The 25,195-nt window shown below is 54.2% G+C and overlaps 10 protein-coding genes across 10 annotated transcripts; 5 read left to right on the top strand and 5 right to left on the bottom strand.

Annotated features, from left to right (window-relative positions):
- The first annotated feature begins 325 nt into the window (after nucleotides 1-325).
- Nucleotides 326-1,631, top strand: SETTUDRAFT_168423 (uncharacterized protein). The gene is made up of 6 exons (XM_008025774.1): nucleotides 326-418; nucleotides 465-486; nucleotides 540-552; nucleotides 606-684; nucleotides 735-1,078; nucleotides 1,133-1,631. Exons 1-6 carry the CDS (start codon nucleotides 416-418, stop codon nucleotides 1,407-1,409), a joined length of 738 nt encoding a protein of 245 aa, XP_008023965.1. The 5' UTR covers nucleotides 326-415; the 3' UTR covers nucleotides 1,410-1,631.
- A 439-nt stretch (nucleotides 1,632-2,070) lies between these two features.
- SETTUDRAFT_168422 (uncharacterized protein) lies at nucleotides 2,071-2,954 on the top strand. Its single transcript, XM_008025773.1, has 4 exons — nucleotides 2,071-2,150; nucleotides 2,233-2,279; nucleotides 2,538-2,591; nucleotides 2,654-2,954. Exons 1-4 carry the CDS (start codon nucleotides 2,103-2,105, stop codon nucleotides 2,808-2,810), a joined length of 306 nt encoding a protein of 101 aa, XP_008023964.1. The 5' UTR covers nucleotides 2,071-2,102; the 3' UTR covers nucleotides 2,811-2,954.
- A 1,612-nt stretch (nucleotides 2,955-4,566) lies between these two features.
- On the bottom strand, nucleotides 4,567-6,083 carry SETTUDRAFT_38618 (uncharacterized protein; the record flags this gene model as incomplete). The annotated part of the gene is made up of 4 exons (XM_008025566.1): nucleotides 4,567-4,739; nucleotides 4,800-5,322; nucleotides 5,369-6,012; nucleotides 6,065-6,083. 4 exons carry the CDS (start codon nucleotides 6,081-6,083, stop codon nucleotides 4,567-4,569), a joined length of 1,359 nt encoding a protein of 452 aa, XP_008023757.1.
- Nucleotides 6,084-7,772: 1,689 nt separating this feature from the next.
- Nucleotides 7,773-9,147, top strand: SETTUDRAFT_27381 (uncharacterized protein; the record flags this gene model as incomplete). The annotated part of the gene is made up of 3 exons (XM_008025525.1): nucleotides 7,773-7,857; nucleotides 7,908-8,050; nucleotides 8,107-9,147. The coding sequence occupies 3 exons, from the start codon at nucleotides 7,773-7,775 to the stop codon at nucleotides 9,145-9,147; spliced, it is 1,269 nt and encodes a 422-aa protein (XP_008023716.1).
- A 2,732-nt stretch (nucleotides 9,148-11,879) lies between these two features.
- Nucleotides 11,880-12,605, bottom strand: SETTUDRAFT_107513 (uncharacterized protein; the record flags this gene model as incomplete). The annotated part of the gene is made up of 1 exon (XM_008025772.1): nucleotides 11,880-12,605. The coding sequence occupies one exon, from the start codon at nucleotides 12,603-12,605 to the stop codon at nucleotides 11,880-11,882; it is 726 nt and encodes a 241-aa protein (XP_008023963.1).
- Nucleotides 12,606-13,358: 753 nt separating this feature from the next.
- On the top strand, nucleotides 13,359-14,906 carry SETTUDRAFT_149259 (uncharacterized protein). Its single transcript, XM_008025771.1, has 2 exons — nucleotides 13,359-13,815; nucleotides 13,879-14,906. The coding sequence occupies exons 1-2, from the start codon at nucleotides 13,455-13,457 to the stop codon at nucleotides 14,748-14,750; spliced, it is 1,233 nt and encodes a 410-aa protein (XP_008023962.1). The 5' UTR covers nucleotides 13,359-13,454; the 3' UTR covers nucleotides 14,751-14,906.
- A 73-nt stretch (nucleotides 14,907-14,979) lies between these two features.
- Nucleotides 14,980-17,515, bottom strand: SETTUDRAFT_149256 (uncharacterized protein; the record flags this gene model as incomplete). Its single annotated transcript, XM_008025770.1, has 3 exons — nucleotides 14,980-15,335; nucleotides 15,381-15,767; nucleotides 15,817-17,515. The coding sequence occupies 3 exons, from the start codon at nucleotides 17,513-17,515 to the stop codon at nucleotides 14,980-14,982; spliced, it is 2,442 nt and encodes an 813-aa protein (XP_008023961.1).
- Nucleotides 17,516-17,765: 250 nt separating this feature from the next.
- Nucleotides 17,766-20,239, bottom strand: SETTUDRAFT_149255 (uncharacterized protein). Its single transcript, XM_008025769.1, has 3 exons — nucleotides 19,198-20,239; nucleotides 18,289-19,018; nucleotides 17,766-18,237 (listed from the first exon to the last, which is right to left on the bottom strand). Exons 1-3 carry the CDS (start codon nucleotides 19,789-19,791, stop codon nucleotides 18,017-18,019), a joined length of 1,545 nt encoding a protein of 514 aa, XP_008023960.1. The 5' UTR covers nucleotides 19,792-20,239; the 3' UTR covers nucleotides 17,766-18,016.
- A 72-nt stretch (nucleotides 20,240-20,311) lies between these two features.
- On the bottom strand, nucleotides 20,312-21,353 carry SETTUDRAFT_168418 (uncharacterized protein). Its single transcript, XM_008025768.1, has one exon. The coding sequence runs from the start codon at nucleotides 21,052-21,054 to the stop codon at nucleotides 20,506-20,508; it is 549 nt and encodes a 182-aa protein (XP_008023959.1). The 5' UTR covers nucleotides 21,055-21,353; the 3' UTR covers nucleotides 20,312-20,505.
- A 1,448-nt stretch (nucleotides 21,354-22,801) lies between these two features.
- Nucleotides 22,802-24,628, top strand: SETTUDRAFT_149251 (uncharacterized protein; the record flags this gene model as incomplete). The annotated part of the gene is made up of 2 exons (XM_008025767.1): nucleotides 22,802-23,195; nucleotides 23,352-24,628. The coding sequence occupies 2 exons, from the start codon at nucleotides 22,802-22,804 to the stop codon at nucleotides 24,626-24,628; spliced, it is 1,671 nt and encodes a 556-aa protein (XP_008023958.1).
- Between the last annotated feature and the right edge of the window lie 567 nt (nucleotides 24,629-25,195).

Genomic DNA, 25,195 nt, shown 5'->3' with positions numbered 1-25,195 from the left:
ATGTCCCTTAAGCTTTCGTTGGGTGAGTAGGTTGCCGATCGTGTCTGCAACGGAGCTGCCCCAACGTGCACACGAGTTTGTCAATCACAAGCCGATAAGAGTCGATACGGCAGACGTGATACAAGTGAGCAATTGCAAGCGTGGAAAGAAATTCGAATGCGAAAGTGTAACGAGGCTCAATGTTCCCATGTCTGTCAGACTTGTGAGTAGATCCAGGTCTTGGCAGCGCGCTCTAGCGCCATGTCGCGGCTCATGCTGCCTGCAGCTCCATCGAGCTCAAGAAACATCCAAGTCGCCAACAACTCCGCTACCCCTCACTGCCGCCCTCGCGCCCGCCATATCTGCTACGGTCTCAGAGACGTGCCTGTAGCTTCAATTCGCAACTTGCTGTCAATCCCCCACACAAACAGCCACCATGGTACGCCTCGCAGACCCCCGCCAGAGCTCTTTACTAAGATGAGCAGTTCATAGCACGAAGCGAATATGGTGAGCCTTTTCATACCTATGCCTTATCATATACAAGCTAACAAGAGTCTCAGATCGTGGTATCAAGTTGGTTTCCCCAGTATAACTGCGTCCAAAGCCGTCCGCTCACAAACACACAGCACCTTCTCGCCCGAAGGCCGTCTCTTCCAAGTCGAATATTCCCTAGAAGCCATTAAGCTTGGCTCAACAGCGATAGGTGTATGTCGTCTGTCATTCCACACTCAGCACAAACTCATCGCATCCCACAGGTAGCAACGGGCGAGGGCGTAATCCTCGGTGTAGAGAAGCGCGTAACCTCCACCCTCCTCGAGACCAGCTCCGTTGAGAAGATTGTCGAGATCGATCGCCACATTGGCTGCGCAATGTCTGGACTGCAAGCCGATGCACGAAGCATGATTGAGCACGCCCGCGTCGAGAGCCAGAACCACGCCTTCAACTACGCCGAGCCCCTACGAGTCGAGAGCTGCACGCAGGCGATATGTGATTTGGCGCTGAGGTTCGGCGAGGGTGCAGAGGGCGAGGAGAGCATCATGAGCAGGCCGTTTGGTGTTGCGCTGTTGATTGCAGGTTATGATGAGGACGGCCCAAGTCTGTACGTCACGATTGCTGGTGACGATATCTAAGCCGGGGCTAATGAGAATTGCAGATACCACGCCGAGCCCTCGGGCACATTCTACCGTTACGACGCCAAAGCCATTGGTTCTGGATCCGAGGGCGCGCAAGCAGAACTACAGAACGAGTTCCACAAGTCGCTAACCCTCGCCGAAGCAGAGGTGCTTACGCTCAAGACGTTGAAGCAGGTCATGGAGGAGAAGCTGGATAGCAAGAACGTGCAGTTGGCGAGCGTCACCAAGGACAAAGGCTTCAGGATCTACACCGACGAAGAGATGGCCGAAGTCGTCGGAAGGCTACCAACCAACTAGAGTCAGGTTTCCATGTGAAGGGATGGTGACTCGGCAGGGTCGGGAACGAAATCATAGCACCTCGATCGATATGATTGAGTTACGCGAAATGAAGCAATGACCAATGATGATGTGTTGATGGTGGTTAGGTGTGATCTACTCCATAATGCGGGCTGTGAGGCGCAAAGACGTGTAGGTTTCATGCTGGATAACATCCAAGTAGATTGTGCCCTTTGATGAAACCCTCAAAATCTTTCACCAATGTAGTAGAACAGCGTTGCTATAATGACTTGGCTGACATGTCATGACGCAAGAGGTGAGCAACTGTCAGTAGTTCAATATCCCGACATAGACTCAACGATGCAATCCCAGTTGCTGCAGCAGATTCACCTGTCAGCTTAACGATGAGACGAATTCAACGAGTACTGTGTAGCCAGTGCATAGCTGTATTCCGAGTTCGCGAACTCATAGCCACACAGTTAATCATAATTTCTCCAGTACGAGAATCCACTGTCCTCGAAATTGAACTGGTTCAAGTAAAGTGAGGGAATGCTGTGCTCAATGCTGACGGCACCCGCAAAATCCCGGCCCACCTCATTCGTCGGGCTTCCACTGCCAAGCCCCAGCTCCCGCGCAGCAGCGCCGAGCAACTTCAACTTTGTCCACCCTGCTCTCTCCCTCCAACATCGCAACCGCACGCCAAACCCGCCCAAGATGTCTGCCTCATCTTTCGCCCACCATGGAAAGACGCCCGCTGCTGTCGTAAGTCGCCATTCCCGAGCCATTGAGCCGCTGGCTGGTCCGAGGCAGTCGTTATGACGCAAAAGCTAACGGCAAGGCGTAGAGCATGCGCAGCTCCTACAAGGCCTACAGGAGTCCTTTCGGTCCTCAGTACGTACTTTCCGCACTTCACAGCGACTATATATGGGCGCGGGCAGAGCGTGGAGAGCCACGGCGGAGGAAGGCATGGCAGAGACGGGGGAGGAGGATGGGCTGAGGCATGAAGGCTGCTTGTTACAGGAACACAAATTTCGCTCAATATGTGGATACGCTATTCATCAAGGGCATAAAGAGGAGGAGGATGCGCCAAGAACGCCCGAAACAAGTCGTTTGTGATTCAAAGCAACATGAGGCTAACACGCGGCATAGATACACGATCCCCAAGAACTACCACGGCATCACTGTTGGCACTGTGGCAAGATTGTACGTTTCCTGGGCTGAGACCTGCATCTGTAGCCAGTAAATTGCTAACATGCATACTTCAGCGGTACCCTTGCTGCTGGCTTTGGCGGTGTCGCCGGCTTCTTTGCTCTCTTCTTCTTTGCCGAAGTCCCCAGGGTGCGCGAGGACATTATGAAGAAGGTGCCTATCCTAGACAAGTACTTCACGTACGAGATACCCCCTGAGGACAACCCTTTCTAAGCCCTGCCCGAGTTCTGCTTTTTTGTGCCTGGGTCAGTGTGTGGATGAACAATGTACAACAATACGGGGGAATGCATTACATACTAGCGACTGCGTGCGCAGAATAGACCTCTTTGTTCTTGATGAATGTAACTCTTGGCTCCCTGTTTTTTTTTATGTTTTGTTGCATGTTTGGATGATGTCCTGAGGCGTTGCTCTACACTGCACCAAGCCATCTCAACACATTCGCGTGTCGAGACACCATGATTTGCAATTGGCAACATGACTAATATCCAATATTGGCACTGGTGATGCTTACATGCCACACCAGTGAAAAACACCATGTATCGTCCGCGTAGTCTAGACCTCAGCCTCAACACCAAAAATACACAACAAACTTTAACAACGACGGCGGCGGCGGTGGCAACAGCAGCAGCAACAACAACGACAATGGCAGCCTAAAACCCGGCATTTGAGACGGTCAAGAACACAAGAGTTACAGCACCAACATGGGCAACGGAAGAGGAAGAAAGAAAAGAAAAGAAAAATAGGACAAGAAAATCGAAACACTTTTGCTGGTCTTGTCCCGCTCTGGTCTTGTCTTGTCTTGTTTTGTATGCCATTTACCTACGCCAATAATACCACATGCGCAAATACGACACTGGGAATGCAATAGCAGTACCATGTCACTTTCCCGGATTTCTCTTCTCCTCCACTCTCTCTCTCTCTCTTTAGATTACTCGTCTGTGTGAGTTTTCGTCTTCGTTTTGGATATTAGAACGCTGTTGTACTGGAGGTATATGGAGTTGGAGTTGTAGGGAGGAGTGTAAGTATGTACATAGTCTTACATGAACAACGTCACCACGACACAGAAAAAAAAATTCATACTTGGACACCTGTCCAAGAAAAAAGTAAATACGGATTATTCTTCCTACACTCTCTCACCCTCCCTCCATACATTTGAAGACACACTCCTCAATCCAAGTACGAGTTCCCCGGATCCTCGGTGAGTTCAACGTTTCGTTTCCCTCTGCTTCTTTCTTTCCTTGCCTGGTTCTCACCTTGTTCTTCTTTTCTTCCATGATAATTCCATTTCTCTTCCCCCCTTCCTTTTTCATATATCTTTCCCATGCTTATATTGTTTTCCGTTTGCCATCGTTTGGATACCTGGGGGGTGTGCAAGACAGAGCGGGGGTGAGGGGCATGTGCCAAGTGTTAGCATGAGATTGGCATTGTGGGAATTTGAAAATTCGTTGTTTTTCTTGGTGTTTTTGATTTTCTTTCCATGTGAGATCGGGGACAGGAAGTATTTGATATTTTGTGTTCATTGGGAAGCATGGAGATGATTATGTTCGGTTTGTTTGCGTGTTTGGTTAGTTTGTGGTTTGTTATGTATATATGCATGTGTATAGATGGGAGGATGGGTTTCACCTTTTTGTAAAGTGAAGAAGTATAATATTTTGTGTATAACAGGCAGCTATCTAAAGGCCATTTTCTTCTCTTGCAGCAATAACAGTACAGTAAAAATAACAGTTTACATAGGAAGCAAGTCCTAGTGGTATATATCTTCGCAGTCCAATACAAAGCCTTGTTGTATTCTTTCCTGCTGCGGAAGCCAGGGGGTATAAATCAGATTTGATGATAATGGAAACATGGAAAGGAGATTATGGCAAAAAGGCCTGTCTCATCCCTTGCTTGGCGGTGCAGTGGCACCACAGTGTGTGAGATGAGGAAGGGGTCTTGGGATCAAGACATTAGATTATGCGGTTGCGCACATTCAGGCAGCTTTCTCCTCTGGATTCTGCTTCTTGAAGAGGTAGCGCAAGCCTTTGGCGCGCTCTTTGATGGTGCGAGACTGGGTGACTTCGTAGAGGGGCTTGTGTTCTTCGAAAATGTCGTGTTCGCTTTCGTAGTCGACGTGGACGTAGGCGCGCTCGACGTCAGCTAGACCTATTGAGGAAAAGTCAGTTGAGTCTTGTTGAAGACTAAAGTGGGGATGATGCAACATACCTTCGAGCTTTCGCTGCAGGGTCTGGGAGACGTCGTGGGTGATTTTGAGAGGCTGCTCCTCGCTCATGACAATGTCGACTTCAACGTAGTACTTTTGTCCCGCATGGTAGGCGCGGCAGGTATCGACCTTTTGGATCCTGTTGTCATGGGTGACGACGAGGTAGATCAACTTGCTGATGAAGTCCTTGGGTGCCGACTTGCCAACAAGCAACCAGACGTGGTCAAAGGCATTGGCCGCCCACGAGACAAGGATCAAGAGACCAATGAGAATGGCACCGATGGGATCGACATACCAGACGACGCGGCTGCCGACAATAGACATGGCAAGACCGAATGCATTGACGATAATGTCGTTGCGGTGATCAATGAAGAAGACATGCACTGCGGGGTACCGGCGGAAGATGAAACAATAGATACAGAGCGAACCTTTGCAGAAGATTGCTGTGGCGACAAAGGCAATGGGGATAATGTGCAGTTCTTCCGACTTTGATTCACCAGCGCCCAAGGAGCGTCCAGATTCAATCTGGGTCTTGTTAGTACTGGTATGACTACAGGGCGTGAATACCTACAATCAGCTGGATGGCCACTGTAGTCATCAAACAACAAAACATGATGATTCCGATTGTTTCAATACGGGTTCGGCCAACCGGATACTTGTACACACTTGGCCTAGCTGCCATGCGGGACGTGATGAGCATGACGATCGACGACACCAGGTCCATGAAGGCGTCTGCGGCGGTTGCAAACAGCGACAGCGAACCGGTGGATATGGCAGCATAGAGCTGGATAATGAAGAGGCAAAAGTTGACGACAAAGGAGGCGTTGACGGCGAAGCGCACCTTGGGGCCATTCTCGAGATGGTCGAGGGCAGCCAAGCGCTCCTCGTCGCCGCTCTGGAGAAACTGGTCAATGAGGGCGTTTTGGCGATTGTAAAACTTCTTCATGTGCCTAGGCTTGGCCAAGGGATAGTCGGCCTTCATTTGCTTCTGCGTCACATCATCCCGGCGGTGTCTTCCCAGATCGAGGGGATCGCTGCTGACAGCAACGGTGACATCGTGCTTAGCGCCCTGAGGGTTGGCGCTGTCTTGGGATGGCAGCTGTCGGATAGCATCCGTGGTATGCTCGGCTGCGACAGTGGACTGTTCATGGACATCACTGAGTGGTGCGAGTGTTTGCTCAGTACCTTGGCCCTGGGATGGGCGGTCAGGCGAAGCTAGAACTGACTATCAGACACAGAAATGCTACTCCAGACGCCTGACACATACCATGGGACTCTGGAGACATAGTTTCCGGTTTTGTGGTCTGAGGGACGCGTACGTGAGTGTATGAGCGATCACCGGGATGCGTTTGTGTAGATGGGCGACGGCGATGGTAAACATGGCTCAGATATGGGCAAGCCAGCACTGTAATAAACCACCACGGCCAGCGCCACCGCGGCGCTCCCGCCGCTCGCCTCCGCCCAGCTTCCTCCTATCGAGCACTAGAGTCATTGGGAGGCAGGCCAGATCGTTTGCTCAGCGCAGGTCGGTGGGCGTGGGAGGGGTTGGCTGCACGTGTCGACATGGAGGGCGCGGAGTCTGAAACTCGCTAAGCATTCGCTATGTTGGTTAAGCCAGCTATAATACCACTTTGGGCGCGCGACGACGAGCTTGGCCTGAGTCTTGATACTGCAGCGAGCTTGGCGCTCTGCAGGCGCGGAGGATAGCAGCCAGGGGGCGGCGGTCTATTCTTGCAATATGTGCATTCTATTCTTGCTGCAATATGTGCATGGCTGCCTGACCGGACACTGGTGGTGGTGGTGGTGGTGGTGCTGTGGCGGGCGTGGGCGGCTCCAGGCCCGTCCTCGCAGCAACTGCCGGCGACACAGCTCTTGGGCCCAGAGCGCGGTACTTGGGTGCGAGGATGGAGGGAGGGATGGATGGATGGTGGAGGCGGCGTCGGTGGGTGTATGGGATAGATGGTGGCGGTGGAGGAGGCTGCCACGGGCAAACGTTGTCTCAGCAGCCGCTTTGGGCCTAGCGCCCCGCAGTGATCGTCGCGGGTCGAGGCGCATGTGCATGGGCTGGGACGAGATAGCCACATGCCACCACGCCCCATCTTAGCAAAGCCCATGTATACCTCGCCGCCTCGCCTTTCACTTCCCGCCAGGTTTCAAACCTGACAAAGTCGCCTCGCCGCCAAGCCAGATCCCAATCGGTAGCACGCCTAGCCGTGCTTGGCCACACATGCCAATGCCATCGCGCGACGTCTCATTCGCCTGCTAAAGTTGGCGACGAACCCTCTTCGAACCCCAAGTGCTCCAGAAGCTGCCATTCAAGCATCACCTTGAAGGCTTCGCTCCTCCACACTCTCGTCACCCGGCCCACCCGTCGGAAACGAGACTGCAGCCGCATCACATGTCCGTCCTTTGGAGATCGTCGCGGGCCCGCCAAGCCCTCATCGCATGACAGACGTCTCCAATGAGCTTCTGGGGCTCGGCGAACCACCAGCCCGACCCACGCCTTGCAGCCTTACACTGTAGTTTTATCGTATTTGCTTCTGCTGCCGGTGCAATGCTGGCGCACCCTGGCACCGTCTGGACCTCCGCCTTCTCTGCGTGTAGCACACATCATCCAAGCGGCATCTGAGGCACAGGCCATTGTATCGAGACTCCACCGTCCTCGCCCACCCTGATTTGTTCGAGCAGCGTAATGATCAGCATGCGGCGGTTAGTGTCTCTTGCGCCAGTGTACTGCTTAAAGGAATACATAGTCTGCAGTGCCGAGCCTTTGAATTCATTACCTTCACCATCACTTCGTTGATACTGGTTTGTGTACCTCTCTGAGAGAGTGCGTCCCATTCCTTTTCTTCTTCTCTTCCCTTCTTTTCTTCTCTTCTTTCAATCGTCGCCGGCGACGAGACTGCTGGCTGGTCCGATTACTGCACCACACTCATTGAGCTGCAGCCTTTTACTCGGTTTCTAATTATTTTACCATGGCTGGAGGCAAGGAAAAGCCCATTTGCGGCAGTGAGAAGGATGGTGCCGAATATGACTTTCCCCTGCACGTTGCCGCCGTTTGTATGTGTGCCCCGGTGCTACCGAGTAATCACACGCTAACCCACCCCTAGTCATTGTCTTTTTCGCATCCATCTTCGGTGCCGGTTTCCCTGTCGTTGCCAAGAAGGTCAAGTGGATGAAGATTCCCCCGAATGTCTTCTTCTTCTGCAAGCACTTTGGTACCGGTGTCCTGATTGCCACTGCTTTTGTCCATGTAAGCACAAGCCAACCTGATACAGCTATCCAGAGCACCCAGCTAATACTCGACAGCTTTTGCCTACTGCTTTTGCCTCGCTCAACGACCCATGCTTGCCAGATCTCTTTACCGATGACTACCCTGCTCTCCCCGGTGTCATCATGATGGGCTCGCTCTTCATCCTCTTCGTTATTGAGATGTGGCTTCACGAGAAGACCGGTGGTCACAGCCACGGTGGCGCTACTGGCGAGGCTTTCAACGGAGCTCAGTCCGCCGCAGGAGTCCGTGCCAACTTCAACAACCCCATTCGCCGCGTCGAAAGCTACGATTCCCAGCAGACCATGATGGCCAACCGTGACGAGAAGCGTGGATGGAACGAGGAATCCCCCTACCCGGCCGATGGCTTCCCCTTCCCCAAGGGCGGCAGCGACGAGCTGGACGGCAAGTCGGAGATGCCAGCCTGGTTCATCGTCTTCTACGAGCAGTACGTCCGCCAGCGTGACGAGATGCTCGCCACCATCAACCGTGCCATGCCTGCTCTTCCCAACTACCAGCAGCAAGCACCCGCAGCCGGACAGAACTCTTACTTTGACGACGACGTCGAGCAGGCCGTTGACCCTCTGGTGCTCAAGAAGCAGTCTATGCAGATTACGCTCATTGAAGGTGGTATCCTGTTCCACTCGGTCTTTGTCGGTATGACCATCTCCATCACTGCCGAGGGCTTCATCGTCCTTCTCATCGCCATCGTCTTCCACCAAATGTTCGAGGGTCTCGGTCTCGGAACACGTATTGCCGACGTTCCCTACCCCAAGACGAGCCCTCGTCCCTGGCTCCTCGTCGTTGCTTTCGGCTCTACTGCTCCCATCGGCCAGGCCATTGGTCTTGCTACTCGCGGCTCTTACGACCCTAACTCGGCCTTTGGTCTGATTATCGTGGGTGTCTTCAACGCCATTTCCTCGGGTCTCCTGATCTACGCCGCGCTCGTCGATCTGTTGGCAGAGGACTTTTTGTCCGAGGAAGCTGCACACACGATGCCTGGAAGCAAGAAGACTGTCGCCTTCATCTACGTACTTATGGGCGCAGCCGGCATGGCTATTGTCGGAGCCTTTGCATAAGCTTCCGCCAAGAGCCCGCGCTTTTCTTTGATATTTTCCCCCCCATGCTACGCCAAAAAAAGTCGCTTCCTCACACGCTCACTGCAACCCGACTTGTGGCATCTAACTCTCGCTTTGCAAAGACCCTAGTCGCTGCCAAGCTAGCGTGAGGGAGGGAAATGTTTCAGAAAAACTTAGTCTTTAGTATCTTGGTCATACTACAAGCAACCTACCCACCCCCTCCCCCCTTAGCACATTTTCTTGTGTATCCTCCTCCTAGTAGAGAGAAAGAGAGAGAAAGAAAGAAAGGAAGGAGAGAGAAAAAGAAAGAGAGGTGAACGTTGCGCGCACTAATCGTCAACTGTTTTTTCTTTTTTTTTTAAAACTCCCTTCTCTCTCTTACTTATGAATGTTGTACGAGTATGGGATCATCTTTTTCCTTTTTTTTGTCCATCTTATATGAAATTGGCGCAGACACAACAAACTCAATCTAAAAAAAAACTATATTCACATAAAAATTCGCCCGGGCAACCATTCATTCGTTACACACAGACACATAATATACACTCAAATATCATGTTATAATCCGTTGCCCCCCCCCTTTTTTTTCCCCTCTCCATCCTGTCTCAGCTGTCTTGATTTGATTAGTAGTAGTCGAATTAGTAATAATTGCGTTTCTCGTCGTAAGAGCCAAGTTGACGTTGAAGTTGAAGTTGAAGTGAGAGAGAGAGAGAGAGAGAGTTATTATCATCTCGTCCCCTCCCGATGCCCAAGAGAAAAGAGGCTGACTTTGACCTCGGAGCCTCGGAGTGAGCGTCTTAGCAGAAAGGACAAGGGAGGATCGGAAAGCATGGTATTATGAAACAAAGCTGATCCCAAGGAAACTTGTTCCACAACCTGCTTTCTCTCTCTCTGCGTCTCTGTCTGTCTGTCTCTCTGCATATATGCATGTATGTCTCGCATCGAGACACACACACATGCATACACATGGAGTCTAGCTCGATCAAGCAAAGCGTATGCTCGTTCAAGCAAAGCGCACATGTATGTGCGTGTGTGTGTATGTGGAATCCTCGTTGCCCATCATACATACACATACTTGCCGGTCAGCGCTAGGGGAGGGGAACGAAGGAAGGGGGGGGGGTATGGGGGGAAAGGAGGTAGTTAGTATCCGCCCGCCTGCACGCCCCCCCCCCTCCGTGTGGGTAAGGTGGGTTTAGTTGTGTGGGTGGGTAAAGTGGGCGGCTAGGAAACCTAGGTAAAACAAGCGCGGTCAGTAAAAAAAATGTGGGAACATGGCTATGGCATGTTCCCCCCCGTGGGTAAGACAAGGTAAGTGGGTAAAGTAAGGTAACCCCCCCCCCAAAAAAAGGCCGCAAATTAAGCGGTTCGGAGAAGAAGAAGAAGAAGAAGAAGAAGAAGAAGAAGAAGAAAGCGTGTAGTAAAAAAAAGGCGAGAAAAAAAAATACGGATTTGGAGAATCAGAGGTGCGCTCTAACGTCGGCGGGCGGGCAGGCGAGCAGGCAGCGGCGATAGTGATGAAAAGAGGAAAGAATGCTTTTTTTATCAAAAAAAAGTGGCGCAAGCAGAGGGTTTCCCCCATGGGACTTGGATTGTGAGCAAACAGAGGTTTGGCTTTGAGAGAAATTAAACGGAATTTCAACAGAGCTTCGCCTAGAGGGAATGTAGACGTGAACAACGCTTCGGACGCTACACTCTTTGCTATTGGCATATTTTTGCTTGACTGCGAATGGGCCTTTATATATATACACAGGATATATACAGTATGTATGCAGCCCAGCAACACACGTTGGACATTGGAGGGGAGGGGAGGGGAGGGGGGTCTGGCTCGGGCATGCTTTGCTCCGAAACCTGCCGTCCACAAGACCAAGACTTTGCAAGCGGCAAGAAACTCTTTTTTCTGCCCTTTTCTTTCTCTACTTTGCTTGCCGGGTTGCTTTTGCAAATCATGGACACGCCATTTGCGACCGGATGGCACGAGAGCCGGGGGAAGGGGGACGACGCTGAGAAGCAGCGCAGCGCAGCACAGCGAGCGAGAGTGGTCGCCCGCAATGCTGGCAGCGGCTTGGCTGGACCAAGCTGTCGCAGGTTTGTGTGTGGATAGGCTTGGGGTGGTGGTGGGACCGGCACTTGCCTTTGGGGGGGGGGGCTTGGGTAAGCAGCCCTTTGTCTACTGTACTACCAAGTTCCCTCTCGTCGAGCCCTCCCCTGGCGTGTGTTTGTTCCACTCGGACAATGGGATTATTCAGCTGCGCCCTTCCCGCCAGACGGGGGCGCAACAGGGGGTGGGGCGCGCTTGGCAGGGCATCGAGTACGTAAGACACAGAGGGGGGGAGGGGAGGAAGCAGGATCAAGCAATAGTAAGGCGTGTAAGTTTCAACCACGGGTTTCAAGCGGTTGGGGCGTAGACCAAGGGTTGCAGGTACGCGAGGATGCAGTGGCAGGCTGAAACGGTGATAGGGGCGGGCGGGTGTCGCAGGTTGGGAGAAAGGACGCTAAGTGAGGTTGCAGATACGGCAGATGCGGTTTTACGCTGTTTGACGGTGGGCGCGGTAGCTGGCGGTCGGATGATGTGTGCAGGGTTTGGTGGTGTGAAAGTGACTGTTGTTGATGAGAGGGCGTTGTCGTGGTTGATACACGACCCATGTTTTGTGCCAGGAGGAGAGCGACGGCGCAACAATCTACCAGCCAACTCTGACCGCAGCAGCCACTCGCAGCGCTTTCATTCCTCAACATTAATCCTGCCTCTCCTCACCCTTGCGCTCTTCCCTCAGCGCATTCCGCACAATAGCACCGCACATCTTCGCATACGGATTCGTCCTAACGCTCATCTCGCGCGCAACCTCATCGCCAAATCTCGCTGCAGCCGCGAAATCCCTACTCGCGAGCTCTTCGATTTCGCTTTTGGCCAACCCATTCAGCTCAGTTGCCGTTTCGACGGCCTTGAGATACAGGTACGCGCGGTGCGAGTACGCCGTGCGCAGGATGCGCGCTGCGTATTCCGACACGGGTGCGCTGGGCGATGAGGCGGGCAGCGCGAGATGAATGGCACGTGACAGGTCCTGGAAGAGGTCCTGGATGTCTTGCTTTGGCGCGGAGAAGATGTTCTGGCTTTCTTGCAGCGACGCTTCTATGCGCATTCGGCGCAGCATGGCGCGGTTGACGTAGGCGCTTGCATAGTCTGGCCATGCTAACACGGTTGCGTTGAGCTGCGCAATCGCGTCGTCGATTGTTTCGCTGTCGGAGCGACTCGAAACATTGCGGATGATGTCATTTTGCTGCGTCTCGAGATGTGCGAGTTGCGAGGCCGATATGCTGGGATGTGCAGGTAGCGATTTATCGATTGCCGCTGTGTCTTTTGATTTTGCGACTGATGAAGGCAGAGTCTCTGGGTCGAAGAGGGCGTTGAGGATGCGCGCGTCGTTTGCGGATAAGCTGGTGTTGGGGATATCGACGGCCATGGTGTTGTTGTTGTAATGGCAAATTGATAAGACGGCGGTGGTGGAGGATTTGACTCGAGAGACTGACCGCTAGATGCAGAAAGAGAGAGAGAGAGGGATTTCCAATCACCGGACTTCCAGCGCCAAATAGTCCGGTCACGGTGGCGCTGCTTTCTGTTATCAGAGGTACCGCTCTGATATCTCGATGCGGCCGGATGCCAACAACTGATGTGCACTCGGCTTAGCGCCCCAACGCGGCTTTCAACGGCCCGCTTGTGCCGCTGCGCCAACACCCCGACGCAGAACACACACTACTCTTTCCGTGTGTCATACTCGCAGCCAAGTCTATACAGCCTCGCCGCCGTTAGGAGCAAGAGACCAAGTTACTCTGTAATACGTATTCCCCAGACATGTAAGTTTCTTTTTGTTGGAACCACGCACCAACCCACTGCTTGGTTGCCGCTCCGAAAGAGCAACGCCCGGATACAAGCGGCCAGGTGCCACGTGCGGACATCGACGGGATCCAGCACCCATTGCTTCTGAGAGCCGTCTACACACGTGCGCTCGGCATAACTTGCTTGGATGACGCTGTTGGGAACGGCCATGGCAACGCGGGCTAGCAAAAAAGAACTGGGACACCGGTTTGCGAAGGGAAGTGGACTTGGGGGGGAGCCGCTATGAAATGCTAAAGATAAGGGAATCGCACTGCTGTATATAATTAGTTTCTTCATCACACTGCGCTTCCACAGTTGAACAGCTTAACCAACCTGGAAAAAAACATCGAACAAGGATAAGCTGATACCCATATTGTATTGTGCCTTTGATCTTCCTTCAATCTTATTGCTTGTTGAGTTTTCAACCTCTTTCACAATGGCTCCCGCTGCCATCTCCCCCCCAACATCACCGCGTCCCGACAACGCCACCACCACTACCCCAGCCTCGGACATTTCGTCGTACCGCGGCTACCACCATGTGCACTGGTACGTGGGCAACGCCAAGCAAGCCGCGGCCTTCTACGTAGCGCGCATGGGCTTCGAGCGCATCGCGTACCGCGGGCTGGAGACAGGCTCACGGGCAACGGCGTCGCACGTGGTGCGAAACGGAGACGTAACGTTTGTGCTGACGTCGCCGCTGCGATGTCTGGAGCAGAGCTCGCGGTTCAGCGCCGAGGACGAGGCGTTGCTGCGGGAAATGCATGCGCATCAGGAGAGGCACGGGGATGCTGTTAAAGGTAAGCTTTGATCTCGACACCACATGAGTATCGTGAGAGATGGCCATTCTAATCTTGGACTAGACGTCGCGTTTGAAGTCGACAATGTAGACGCCATATACTCTGCAGCCGTGGCCTCGGGCGCCGTCTCCATCGCAGAGCCGCATACCGTGTCCGACGCGCACGGCAGCGTGCGCCTGGCCACCATCCGCACGTACGGCGACACGACGCACACGCTGATCCAGAAGACGTCGTACAGCGGCATTTTCCTCCCGGGATACCGCGCGGAAACGGGCATGAGCAGCGACCCTCTGCAGCGCTTCCTTCCCTCGGTGCACCTCGAAGCCATCGACCACTGCGTGGGCAACCAAGACTGGGACGAGATGGAGAATGCCTGCGCCTACTACGAAAACGTGCTGGGCTTCCACCGCTTCTGGAGCGTCGACGACAAGGACATTTGCACAGAGTACTCGGCGCTCAAATCCATCGTCATGAGCTCGCCCAACGACGTCGTCAAGATGCCCATCAACGAGCCTGCAAAAGGCAAGAAGCAGTCGCAGATTGAAGAGTACGTTGATTTCTACGGCGGCCCCGGTGTCCAGCACATCGCGCTGCGGACCACGAATATCATCGATGCCATTACCAATCTCAAGGCGAGGGGAGTCGAGTTCATCAAGGTGCCCGAGACGTACTACGAGAATATGAAGCTGAGGCTTAAAAAGGCCGGGATGACGCTGAATGAGGACTTTGAGACGCTTAGGAGTCTGGATATCCTGATTGATTTCGACGAGGGCGGATACTTGCTGCAGCTGTTCACAAAGCATCTCATGGACCGGCCGACCGTGTTTATCGAGATTATCCAGCGGAACAATTTCGATGGGTTTGGCGCGGGGAACTTTAAGAGCTTGTTCGAGGCTATTGAGAGGGAGCAGGAGCTGAGGGGGAACTTGGTCTGAGACCATACGACGTCTTATGATGGCATTTCCATGGTGTTGGGTTCCTTCTTTCCTTCCTCTTCATATACATATTCCTCTTCGTCTTTAGCGTGATACATAGGATGCTCTAGCATCTTGCAATATTAGCATTCTTCATTTCATCATCCATCGTGTCTTCGTTAAGCAAGACTCTGTTTTTGACGGCATTACGTTCAAATAACACATCACATCTATATATCATCAACAATCCTTACATGGGTAGGTTCCAAATAAAATCCAGGGTCCCGTCGTCAAAGCCCTGGAAACTCTGCTGTCCGCTGTCTAGTCCAAACGGCGCCATGGCGGGATCAAAAGGTAGCGCAAGCCAGTCGTCGTCTGGCATGAGGTTTGTCACGTTTTCTGCAAGCGATGAGAGACTAGACTGGCCGGCGTTGTGGTTGTTCAAAAAGTCCATGCCTGTTGTGGAGCCCTTGAGTTCAGCGGATGTGGCGCGTGAGGGGAGCCGAGGTGGTCGGGAAGAAACGACGAAGCTTTCGCGCAGACGGGCGACGTGCATGTCGAGCAATGTGGCGTAGCGGGAGGCCAGATGCATGTCATCAAGAGTATCTGAGATGTTAGTAGTGGAACATGGTTGTGGCCGGCTTCACCTACTTGCGCGCAGTGCTCGGATAGCGGCATCAAGAATGTCCAGAGATGACTGCAGTTTCTGATTACGCGAACCCAAGCTCAGTCCCTTGATGAGGTAAATGGATGAAGTCGAGATGCGTAGGAATATCCTCACTGGCGAATAGCGCAGTGCACCTGTTTCCGACAGCTGACAGACCTTTTGCAGGATCTGGCAGCTTCCATCGACCACCTCTTGGATAAAGTCGTAGTCTCTTGGCTCCAGATTGAAGGGCAGGTTGTCTTCTTGAGGAACGTCTGGGTCGGTTTCGGCGAGGGTGCGCTCAACGACTGCCTGCATGCCGAGAGAGTTGGTGTAGATGCGAACGTACTGATACTCAATGTGCAGCATGTCATGCAACCCGACTTTGAGTTCTACCAAGGCATTAGCATTGCTTCAAGGTCCAAGTGTCATGGAGCTTACTGCAAGGATCGAGATACTTCTTTCTCCACGATGTCAGTAGAGGTTGAAAGTGCTCGAGGAGCCCAATGTAGCGACCCGTGCGCAGTAAGCTTCTTGTGGTAGTCGTGTTAGGATAGATTGTGTCGGAGATGGAGCGTGCGAGCTTTGTGAGCTCTACCCAAGCACTCATGAAAGACTGCCACTGCTCCACAGCACCCGTCGCTGAGTCGACGGGAATCTTTTCCATCAAAGCGTGGTTCAGGCTTTGGGGGATCATCGAGGTGCATCCCAGGCGCCACGACAGCTGTTCAAGCAAGACATAAAGCAGCTTCCGGGCGCGAATTCTCCGCAAGATCAAATACTCGGTCGTGAACTTTGGGTAAGATATCTGGTCCTTGTCGATTCTGGCATTGTCTTCAAAGAGACCCAGCTCCTGGGCCAACGACAAGGCACAGCCCATCAGCATCCAAGACATACGGTCGGATCGTTTTGCAGGCTCGATAACGTCCTCCAGCCACCGGTTCGAGGTCACGTCTCCCTCCAACAGCTTTGCACCCTCCTCGGTGGTGTTGTTTGCGCCAATCATCAGCTCGCAGTCCCAGCCGTCTGCGGCCGTTGGAAAGTGAAGGGCACGCGGATGCCACTCAGACAGCAGCAAAAGGGCTTCAATGGATCCAATGGTTCGGCTCTGTGCTTTGGAGGGCTTCACCTGGCCAAGCATGATTTTCATGATGAAGCGCTGGCACTGCTCCCAGAGCCTGTCATGCACAAAGTAGCCGCGCGACGCGCCGCCTACGCCGGGCAGGATGTTGTATCGCGACGAGATCATCAGGATGGTAGTGCAGAGAAACGGGTCCAGGGCAATCAAAGTGTAGTGGTTCTCATGCAGGGAGTAAAACTCTCCGAGTATGGGCGACAAGGGCGAGCAATTTTTGAAAAACAGATCAACGTACGTGACGGCCTCGTGCGCAGAGAACCAGCCCATCTGCACGAAGCGGCACGACGTCCATACCTTGAGCGTCTCGGGCGACGGTGTCGACATCTGCACCGGCTGCGCTCTAAAGGTATGGAAGGGCGAGGATGGCATGTCATTGTTGTAGCCAGACGGCCCTGACCGGGGCGTCTCATATGCCTGCGAGGCGGCCTGCTCCTGGTTGTCAATTGCGTCGCGATGGTTTGCAGCCTCGAACAGCAGATTGAGGGCATCGCTGCCGCTGGACACGACGGTGCGCATCACCGAATGCGCCAGGTCTGGCTGCGACGATGAGATGCGGCGGAGGGGCGCGTGTGGAGACTGGAAGTCAGCGCGGTGATGGCCGTTGACGTGCGGGCTGCCTCCCGGCGTGAAGCCATGCGTCGACACTGACGATCGGTGGCCACCAGGCGATGGGTGAAGGGCGGGCGCGGCATTGCTGGACTGGGGCCGGACAGGCTCGTCTTCTTCAGTCTCCCTCGCCTCGCCCGGCTTGCGTCTCTTGACCCACGAGCGCTCGGAGCGGAAGACACACTCGCGCATCTCTCGCTTGCACCGCTGGCACGGCGGCTTCAGCTCTCCGCCATCGGGGCCGGTTCCCAGGATGCATTTGGCCTTGCGCTGACGGCAGTTGATGCAGGCCTTGTAGGCGCGCTTGAAGTCCTCGGGGTGGGTCCGCTTCTTGGACGCGGCTGGATTGGCGTCGTGGGGGGCGGAGCCGGTGGTGGAATCATCGGCCGTGGACATGGTGTGGTGATACAACGGATGGAGAAGGGATTCTTCTGCTTGTGTACTGAACGCGCGCGCGGGTACCGGCGACAATGAGTGGATGAAGGTGGGAAAAGCTCGTCCCGGCTCGGCTATCGGCGGGGCTGCGCGGCCGTCGCCTCCGCCCACCACGAGCTGCGCCGACATGCTTTTTTCTCGCCGTAGCTAATACATGCGGGACACGCTTGGGACACGGCCTGTATATGCTCGACGGCTGCACCCCAGGCCCGCGGCGGCAGCGAGTTGTAATGCGCCGCCATGGGTTGGCAGCGGCGTGCTTTTCAGCTGCGAGACCGATTCATTGCCACGGGCCACGACTATGTACATACGCCTACTGCCATGCCGCTATAGTTTCCGGTGAGGACTACTACTACTACTAGGTGTACATCAAAACACGCCGCTCGGCCCAATCACTACCGGCGTCGACGTCAGACGACTATGTATGCTGATCCCGGCTCCTGGATATCCTGTCGTAGTCACCTAGGCTTTGTTGTCGCCCGCCTTCCGAGCTGCCTTCTTCTCTTCAATAGCAGTGCGCCATGCCTTTCCATACACTGCCGTGACATGGGTTGCCGTTGCGCCCGCAACAAGAAAGAGAGCGCTGATGGTCGTGAACCAGCCTACGCCCATGGCTCGAACAGCAGGCAGACAGGCGGCAGACCCTCCTGCTGCGAACATGTAACGCATAAAGTAGTTGCCAGCTATTCAACTATCAGCCTTGTTTGGTAAAAGAGAAGAGACTGCAAACATACCGACAACCTCGGCGCTGCGGCCTTGCATGACATCCAGGCAGTAAGTGTTGAGGCTGGGGAAGCAGAAGAGCTGGCCCACGCCCTGCAAGAACATCATGATAACCGGCAGGGCGACACCCCCAACGCGCTTCTCGACGCTCCACCCATAGATGAGCATACATCCGGGCATCAGGACGCCGAGAAACAAGACACAGCTTCGCAGGCGGTCCTCGGAAACACGCTCGCCACGCTTGCGAATGTATTTCTTGACCACGCGATCAGCATAGCGACCGCCAACAAAAGTGCCGACGAGATAGCCGCAGCCCGGTGCAATGTAAAACAGTCCAGACTGCAGCGGCGACTGCAGGTTGAAGCGCGGGTTCAAGACGTATCGAATGGGCGTAAGGAGCGAGTACATGTTCCACACCAGCGAACTCGAAGCCAGTCCCGTAAGCAGGATGTTGGGATAGCGATACAACTTGATGACTCGAAAGGGGTTCAGCCACTGCCACATCTTGACTGCTCGCTCTTTCCTCGGCAGTCCTTCGAGTTCATCGGCACGCCTGGTGTGGATGGTCTCGGGCTGGAGAAAGAAGCAGAAGAGGGTTGCCGCGCCGGCCAGAGCAGTCTGCACCCAGAAGATGTCACGCCAGCTGCGGAAGGTCACGATGATGCCGCCGATGAGGGGACCCACGGCTGGGCCGATGAGTGTGCCACTGAGGAACCAACCAAGTGCCGTTGCGCGTTCAGTCTGTTGAAACGTCAGTCAGGCCCGGAATGGCATGGAGGGGATACCTGCTGCAATATGCAGTAGCCCTGGAATACATGGTCTTGCTGAGGTAATCTTGGTAATGGTGCGCAGGGTCCACATCGGGTAGATACCTGGGTTGCAGACTACACTCGTAATGCCATGGTATCACGAATACGTACCGGTTTGTAAATGTCTCCAATCACGGCTGATCCAATCACCAGAAACGCAGTGCCTTGGAAGGCAGTCAGGACCCTGAAGACGAAAAACGCAGCCAGGTTCGGTGCGAGAGCCGTGCCGATGGAAAAGGCCGTGAATAAAGCAGCACTCACTACCGAGACCCATTTCCGGCCGTAGATGTTGCCAAAGGGGCCGTAGAAGCACGGAGAAAGGCCCATGAAGAGCATGTACAAGGCGTTGGACACGTTGATAATGGAGCCGTCCGTGTTGAAGGTAGCCGCCACTTCGGGAACGGCAGACAGTACCGTCGTCGACGAGATGGGCGCGAGAAAGCTGCAGAAAGAAACTACAGCAACAATGACCAACTTGCGACGGTCCGAAAACTTGTTGTAAATGACATCGTTATCGCCAGTCACGACATATTGGACATTGGCCATGTCCTGGTGGCTGGAGATGGTGCGTTGGAGTTGCAGATGGTCATGTTGAGAGTGTTCGGGAACAATGGGCGCGTACTGAGTGTGCTTTTCAGGTTCGGTGGCCAGGCTGGGGGTGCGAGGGCCAGCGGGTGCTGAGGAGGATGTGGAAGAGGGTGCCATGGTGCGTACTCATAGAAGGCGAGCCTTGGGAAAAGCTGTTATCGAGGTAGAGCGACTCTAGCAGTTTGGCACAAAGACGGTGTGTAGGGGCTTGAAGCAAAGCAGCCAAGAGAGTCGTCGCAAGGGACTTGAAAGCAGTCTTGTATGGCGAGTTCGAGATGCATATTGGGCCATGTTCAGGCATTAATGCGGCTCTAGACCGGACCGTGTCCGCGGGTGGATACATCTGGTCTTGATCGTCCATAGAAAGGCTTTTCCGTGAAGACTCTTTCGTGTTGGTGTCGACAGAATGCATATCCGAAAAGTGGAGTAGCTGTGCACAAGCACGTCGGACCAAGAATGCCCGGTCGGGTATTTTTCCACCGGTACGAAAGTAGTCGTCTTGCCTAAACGGTCGTAAGTGCCGGGCTATCAGTGCAAGGCAATCAAGAGTTGAGGCGGGAATAGCGAGAGCGGGTCTTGGCATGTGGTCCGTCACGTGAGCATGAATCACAAGGGGAGATAAGGGCTAGCGACAGTAGCGAGGCTCCATCAAGAGCGCAAACAAACGTGTATATGGGGCCAGTGTAAGCCCTGGCCCTTTGCCCAAATGTGTGTACCTGGGTCTCTCCCAAATCTTGAACCCAACCCGGCACAGAGTGTGCGTAAAATGTCCCAAACGCCGTGGATGCAGTTGCGCCTTTTGAACCGAAAACCCATGCATGCTCGGCCACGTCATATGCTGAGCTTGTCCAGACTCAAACGGTCTGCGCTCTTGTGCCGCTTGACCATGCCAAGCTTGTAGTATTTCTCCTCGCCAGTCGCCGTCCGGCCGCCAATATACCACTTTTCCGCGCCCATGGCCTCGTGGAAGCCTTCTGACGAGCTGTCGGAGCCGCGTCTGCTCCGCTGCGATGCGCCGGGTATGGGGAAGCCTTTGGCGGCCTGGGGCGATGTGGAGCGCGTGTAGGGCGCGGCATGTTGTCTGGTGGGCTGGAAGTGGCCGGCGCCTTGGACCGACACGGTCGCGCCGGGCGACGATGAGCGCGTCTTGGTGGTGATGGTGCGCGAGGCGGCTGTCGAGTCGAGGCCCTGCGTCTGCTGTGCCTGGGCGCTCTGCGAGTAGGATGCGACCGAGGCGGCCTGCGACGAAGCGGCCTTTTGGAGCGATGGCTGCTGGGCGCGGAAGGCGGCGAGGAAGCCGCCGAGAAAGGGTCTGTTGGTGGTCATGGTGCGGTCGGGGGCGGGGTGGTCTGGCGAGAGGCGCTGTCCGTCGGCGTGCATCAAGGCGTGCTGCCGCGGTTGGTTATATGGACGGTCGCGGCGTTGAATCGAGGGCGGTGAGGGCGCAGTGGTGGGCGGACCGGGGGGCGATGTGCAGCAGCCCTGGGCTGGACGCAATGCGCTGTGGTGTTGGGATATGCTGGCAGCGTCTTATCTAGCCCATGCGCTGGAGTCTTAGGAGGCGACCAGCACGATTACCGCGACGTGACAGGAGAACAGCGTGCGTGTGACGTAGTTGGCCGTGTTGCTGCGGGCGTTAGTGGTGTGGTGTGGTGGCAGTGGCCTGGGTGGGCGGGAGAGGGTGTATGTGTGTGAGTGGAAGCGGGGCAGGGCCAGCGACGCGGGCGGCGATGTGTCTATGTATGTAGGCGTATGTATAGACAGCAGCAGCAGCAGCAGCCGCAGTGGAGACGGACAGCGAGGTTGGGGCGTGTCTGGCGTGCCCGGCCGTTTAATGGCGCCGCGATCCGTCGGCGTGAAGGAGCTGGGCTGGGAGGGAGAAATCGGAACCAAACCATGGTCATTGGACTGCCTCTTCCGAGCCGCCCGAGCCTGCCAGCCAGACGCCCAGCCAGAAGAGCAAGAATGCAGCCATGGCTATGCCTCGATCGAGTATAGACGACGAGAGGGCCTTCGTGCCTCGTCCTGCTCGCGGCCCATCTCCTTTGGCCCGCCTGCCGGTTGCGCAAAACTTGTTCTCCCACGTGCAGCTTGGCCTGATTATTTTTTCCCCCTGCTTCTCGGCTGGTAGTGGGAGTGATATCCTCCGCCCGCCTGCCCACCAGCCCCCCCCCCCCCGCCTCTGACGAATCCCGCGACGCTGATTGGCTGCGGCCACAACTAGCGACGCCGCCAACCGTTCGCAGGCCCTCCACCACTACCACTACCACTACCATGACACCACCACCACCACCACCGCCATCACAACTACCGACAGAACCACAGGCACAACGCCGCCACGGCTGCCCGCTACCATGCACTCACACTCATACTCACACTCGCCCTGCCCGCCCAACTGCCCGGCTCACATGTCGTGCGCGGCTGCCCTGGACGCTCGCCCATCGTCAGTCAGCCGGATCGGATCGGCCTTCCAAGCCCCAGGTTCCATGCCACGACCATGACCATGGCATGCGCGCGTCTGCTTGCCACTAGTCCTAGCACGGCGCCCCTCGTACAACGGCGCGCCAGCAGCGTCATTCACATGCAGCCTGCTCCCACTCCTTCGTCGAGCCCTCGCTCTGCTCTCAGCTCACCCACTTAACGCGGGGTAGCCCGGCTCCCACCTCTGCGCTTGGCGTTGGCATGTGTACACCTAAAAGCATGCCATGCCATCGGCCCACGTACTGCCAGCCTAGCCTCGTTGGCTACTCTGACTCCAGACACACACACAAGTACACACATAAATGCTGACTTGACGGCACCACGCTTGCACAGGCGAGCTGCCTCTCCATGTTGCACGCCACACATGTACCCTCTGTGTATATGGCAACACGGCAAAATCTGCCCCAACTTGCGAATCACAGTATGTACATAGACATGGGCGCTTGGCACGGACCTTCAGCCTCGCCCCTCCCTCTCAACAGGCTCCCACATGTATCCTCTAACTGGACCACACACGTCGCCACGCGGCACAAACGTGCGTGTGCTGGTGCTGGAGCCTTGGTTGTGCTGACCCATCGCCGTCTTGCTCACTTTCCTCTCGTACCTGCACCGTCTGCTTCTCTGCATCGCCAAACTCGCCACCTACATGGCATCCTTCTCCCATCTCCCGACTGAGCTGGTCGAGCAGATAGTCTCCTACCTTTGTCAGCACGACAAATCTTCCTTTTGCCGTCTGAACAAACACCTCCACACCCTGGGTACCCCTTTGCTGTACCGCCACGTCGATCTCTTCATACCACCCAGCAATAGGCTTCCAAGGATTGATCACTTCTGTCGAAATCTCATCGACGATAGCCGAAAGGCCAACAATGTCCATTCCATTCGCCTGGGCCTGTCTTCAGACGAAAATGTTGCCGAGGGTCAGCGATGGCTGCCTCTGGACAGCCAGTTTGACGACCAATGCATGTTCCAAAAAGCCATGGACGTCTTGAGTAACGAGACGCTGGTGGCTACCGGTGACTATCTAAAAGATGCAATCGGTACGTCTTGTTGACAGCCATGCTCGTAAGCCATTGCTGCGTCATACTACCCACCTATTCACATACCTTTGGAATATTTGCAGTCATGGAGAGACTCAAGCTACCTTAACCCGCACATCACACAACCCATAAATGCTAACAATACCTCCCTTTTAGGGATGCGTGAGTACTCTGCTTATGCAGCGCTTATTCTCCTGATGCTTCCGTCACTTCGGCATCTTCACGTGTCCGACTACAAGTCTGCCACGTTCGACCACCTGCATACCATGCTGCGCAACCTAGATCCCGGAACGATCTGGAATCGCCGGTTTGCCTCTGAAGCCCTAGTCAGCCGCTTGTCATCCATCAAACGACTGTCTCTCCTCTTTGACAGCAAAAGCGGCGTGGCATACCGCAAAAATGACTACTTTGCGCCCGACCATTTCTTGAACATACCTTGCACAGAGATACTCGAAATTTCCGTTTCGGGCGCAAGGCGGCATCTGAACATTGGCATTCCTCGCACGTTGCCCCTCGTACAACGAGTCAGACCCACGAATATTACCACTTTGGTCTTCCGACATTCTGGGGCTTTTACCGAAAGTCTACTGTCCCTTTTGGAATGTACACCAAAACTGCGCTCCTTTACCTACGAATTTTATTTCGAACGTGACGAAATGGCTGACCAAACTTGGCACTTGGTTAATCTAGCCTCTTGGAGCGATATTCTACGATCGCTTGAAGCCACACTTGAGGTGCTCGTCTTCAGCATCGAGTATTGCGATAAATCCGCCTACTTCTTCAATCAACCCCGGATCGGAGACAAGCTGTATGGATACCTTGACCTAACCAACTTCTCGCAACTTCATACCTTGGAAGTCCCTTTTCCCTTCTTGACTGGCGATGTCGAGTTTTCCATTGGAACAGAAGTTTACCCTCTATTCCCACCAAATCTGCGCCATCTCACGCTGCGGCCTGACCTCTCGCATGCCCAACATCCATTTCCTTTTGATCTCTCGATTCTGTCGACCGGCCTCACATTCGAAGAGTCAAAACTTGAGGTTCAGTGTCTGATGAATGCACGTATGGACGTGTCGTACATGTATCAAACCTCACTCACTGTACTGGATCTCGCCCCGACTCTTGAATCAATATCCATATGGCAGCCCGCTGACCCTTCGCTTGCTTGGTTCGACAGTCAAGTGGAAGACTTTGCAACTACATGCCGGAACAAGCATATCACAGGAAAGATTCTGACACCAATGCTGCTGACACGCAAAAAAGCTGCCGATTGGGACCTTCTGAAGGAGAACACATTGTTTGATAAAAACGCTCCAGAGTTTGGGACCGTGAAGAAATTCTGGAGGGAAGAGTGGGAGGGAAGGCCAGTGGGGCTAGCAAGCCAGTATCACTTACATGCGTTGAGATCGCACCATGTAAAGCTGTATCGATAGGACTCTATTTGATATTGAGTTTTGGCAGGGGAGGTTGGCCATGGATAGAATTGCCATTGTACAATAGAGTGAGGCTCAAGAGTACCGGGTACACGATATATTGGGAGATAATAATAATAATGAAAACAGGGCAGAGATAATAAGAAATGAGATTGCACAGTAAAATATTGCCTCTGATGAGAATGGTTGTGGTGAAGAATGGCATAACAGGGCTATGTTCGAAGGTTTCGGCTACGATATAACGTATGTGGCAAGCGAGCGCCGCAGGCAAGCGAGCGCCGCACCCCACCAAACCTGCGCACCTCTCCTATCTCAACGAACAATGGCTCAACGTAGCGCTACTCAATTAGCTTTAAATGAAGCAGATATTCAGCTTGCTATTTCTTCTATTAATCTCTATCAAACACAAAGTAATCGTCGCGCTGCTGCTGTCTACAACGTGTCTGAACGAACAATCCGCCGCCGACGCGCTGGTATACCTGCTCGACGCGATTGCCAGCCTAACTCAAAGAAGCTCACTAAGCTAGAAGAGGAGGTGATAGTTGATCATATACTTGATCTAGATCT

This window comes from Exserohilum turcica, assembly GCF_000359705.1.
Source record: "Exserohilum turcica Et28A unplaced genomic scaffold SETTUscaffold_15, whole genome shotgun sequence".
NCBI lineage: Eukaryota > Fungi > Ascomycota > Dothideomycetes > Pleosporales > Pleosporaceae > Exserohilum > Exserohilum turcicum.
The sequence above is the reverse complement of the archived record's forward strand: the minus strand, read 5'-3'. Positions and strand labels throughout refer to the sequence as shown.

Bases quoted from the DNA above. Each gene is read 5' to 3' on its own strand.
- SETTUDRAFT_149255 (XM_008025769.1), bottom strand. From the start codon at position 19,791: ATGGCACCCTCTTCCACATCCTCCTCAGCACCCGCTGGCCCTCGCACC. The intron at 19,019-19,197 runs GTACGTATTCGT...ACGTTTCAACAG, and splicing joins TTGGAGACATTTACAAACCG to ACTGAACGCGCAACGGCACT. The intron at 18,238-18,288 runs GTATGTTTGCAG...ATAGTTGAATAG, and splicing joins CCGCAGCGCCGAGGTTGTCG to CTGGCAACTACTTTATGCGT.
- SETTUDRAFT_168423 (XM_008025774.1), top strand. The intron at 685-734 runs GTATGTCGTCTG...CGCATCCCACAG, and splicing joins TTGGCTCAACAGCGATAGGT to GTAGCAACGGGCGAGGGCGT. The intron at 1,079-1,132 runs GTACGTCACGAT...TGAGAATTGCAG, and splicing joins GATGAGGACGGCCCAAGTCT to ATACCACGCCGAGCCCTCGG.
- SETTUDRAFT_168418 (XM_008025768.1), bottom strand. From the start codon at position 21,054: ATGCACGCCGACGGACAGCGCCTCTCGCCAGACCACCCCGCCCCCGAC.
- SETTUDRAFT_168422 (XM_008025773.1), top strand. From the start codon at position 2,103: ATGTCTGCCTCATCTTTCGCCCACCATGGAAAGACGCCCGCTGCTGTC. The intron at 2,151-2,232 runs GTAAGTCGCCAT...GGCAAGGCGTAG, and splicing joins GAAAGACGCCCGCTGCTGTC to AGCATGCGCAGCTCCTACAA. The intron at 2,280-2,537 runs GTACGTACTTTC...CACGCGGCATAG, and splicing joins AGGAGTCCTTTCGGTCCTCA to ATACACGATCCCCAAGAACT.
- SETTUDRAFT_149259 (XM_008025771.1), top strand. From the start codon at position 13,455: ATGGCTCCCGCTGCCATCTCCCCCCCAACATCACCGCGTCCCGACAAC. The intron at 13,816-13,878 runs GTAAGCTTTGAT...ATCTTGGACTAG, and splicing joins GCACGGGGATGCTGTTAAAG to ACGTCGCGTTTGAAGTCGAC.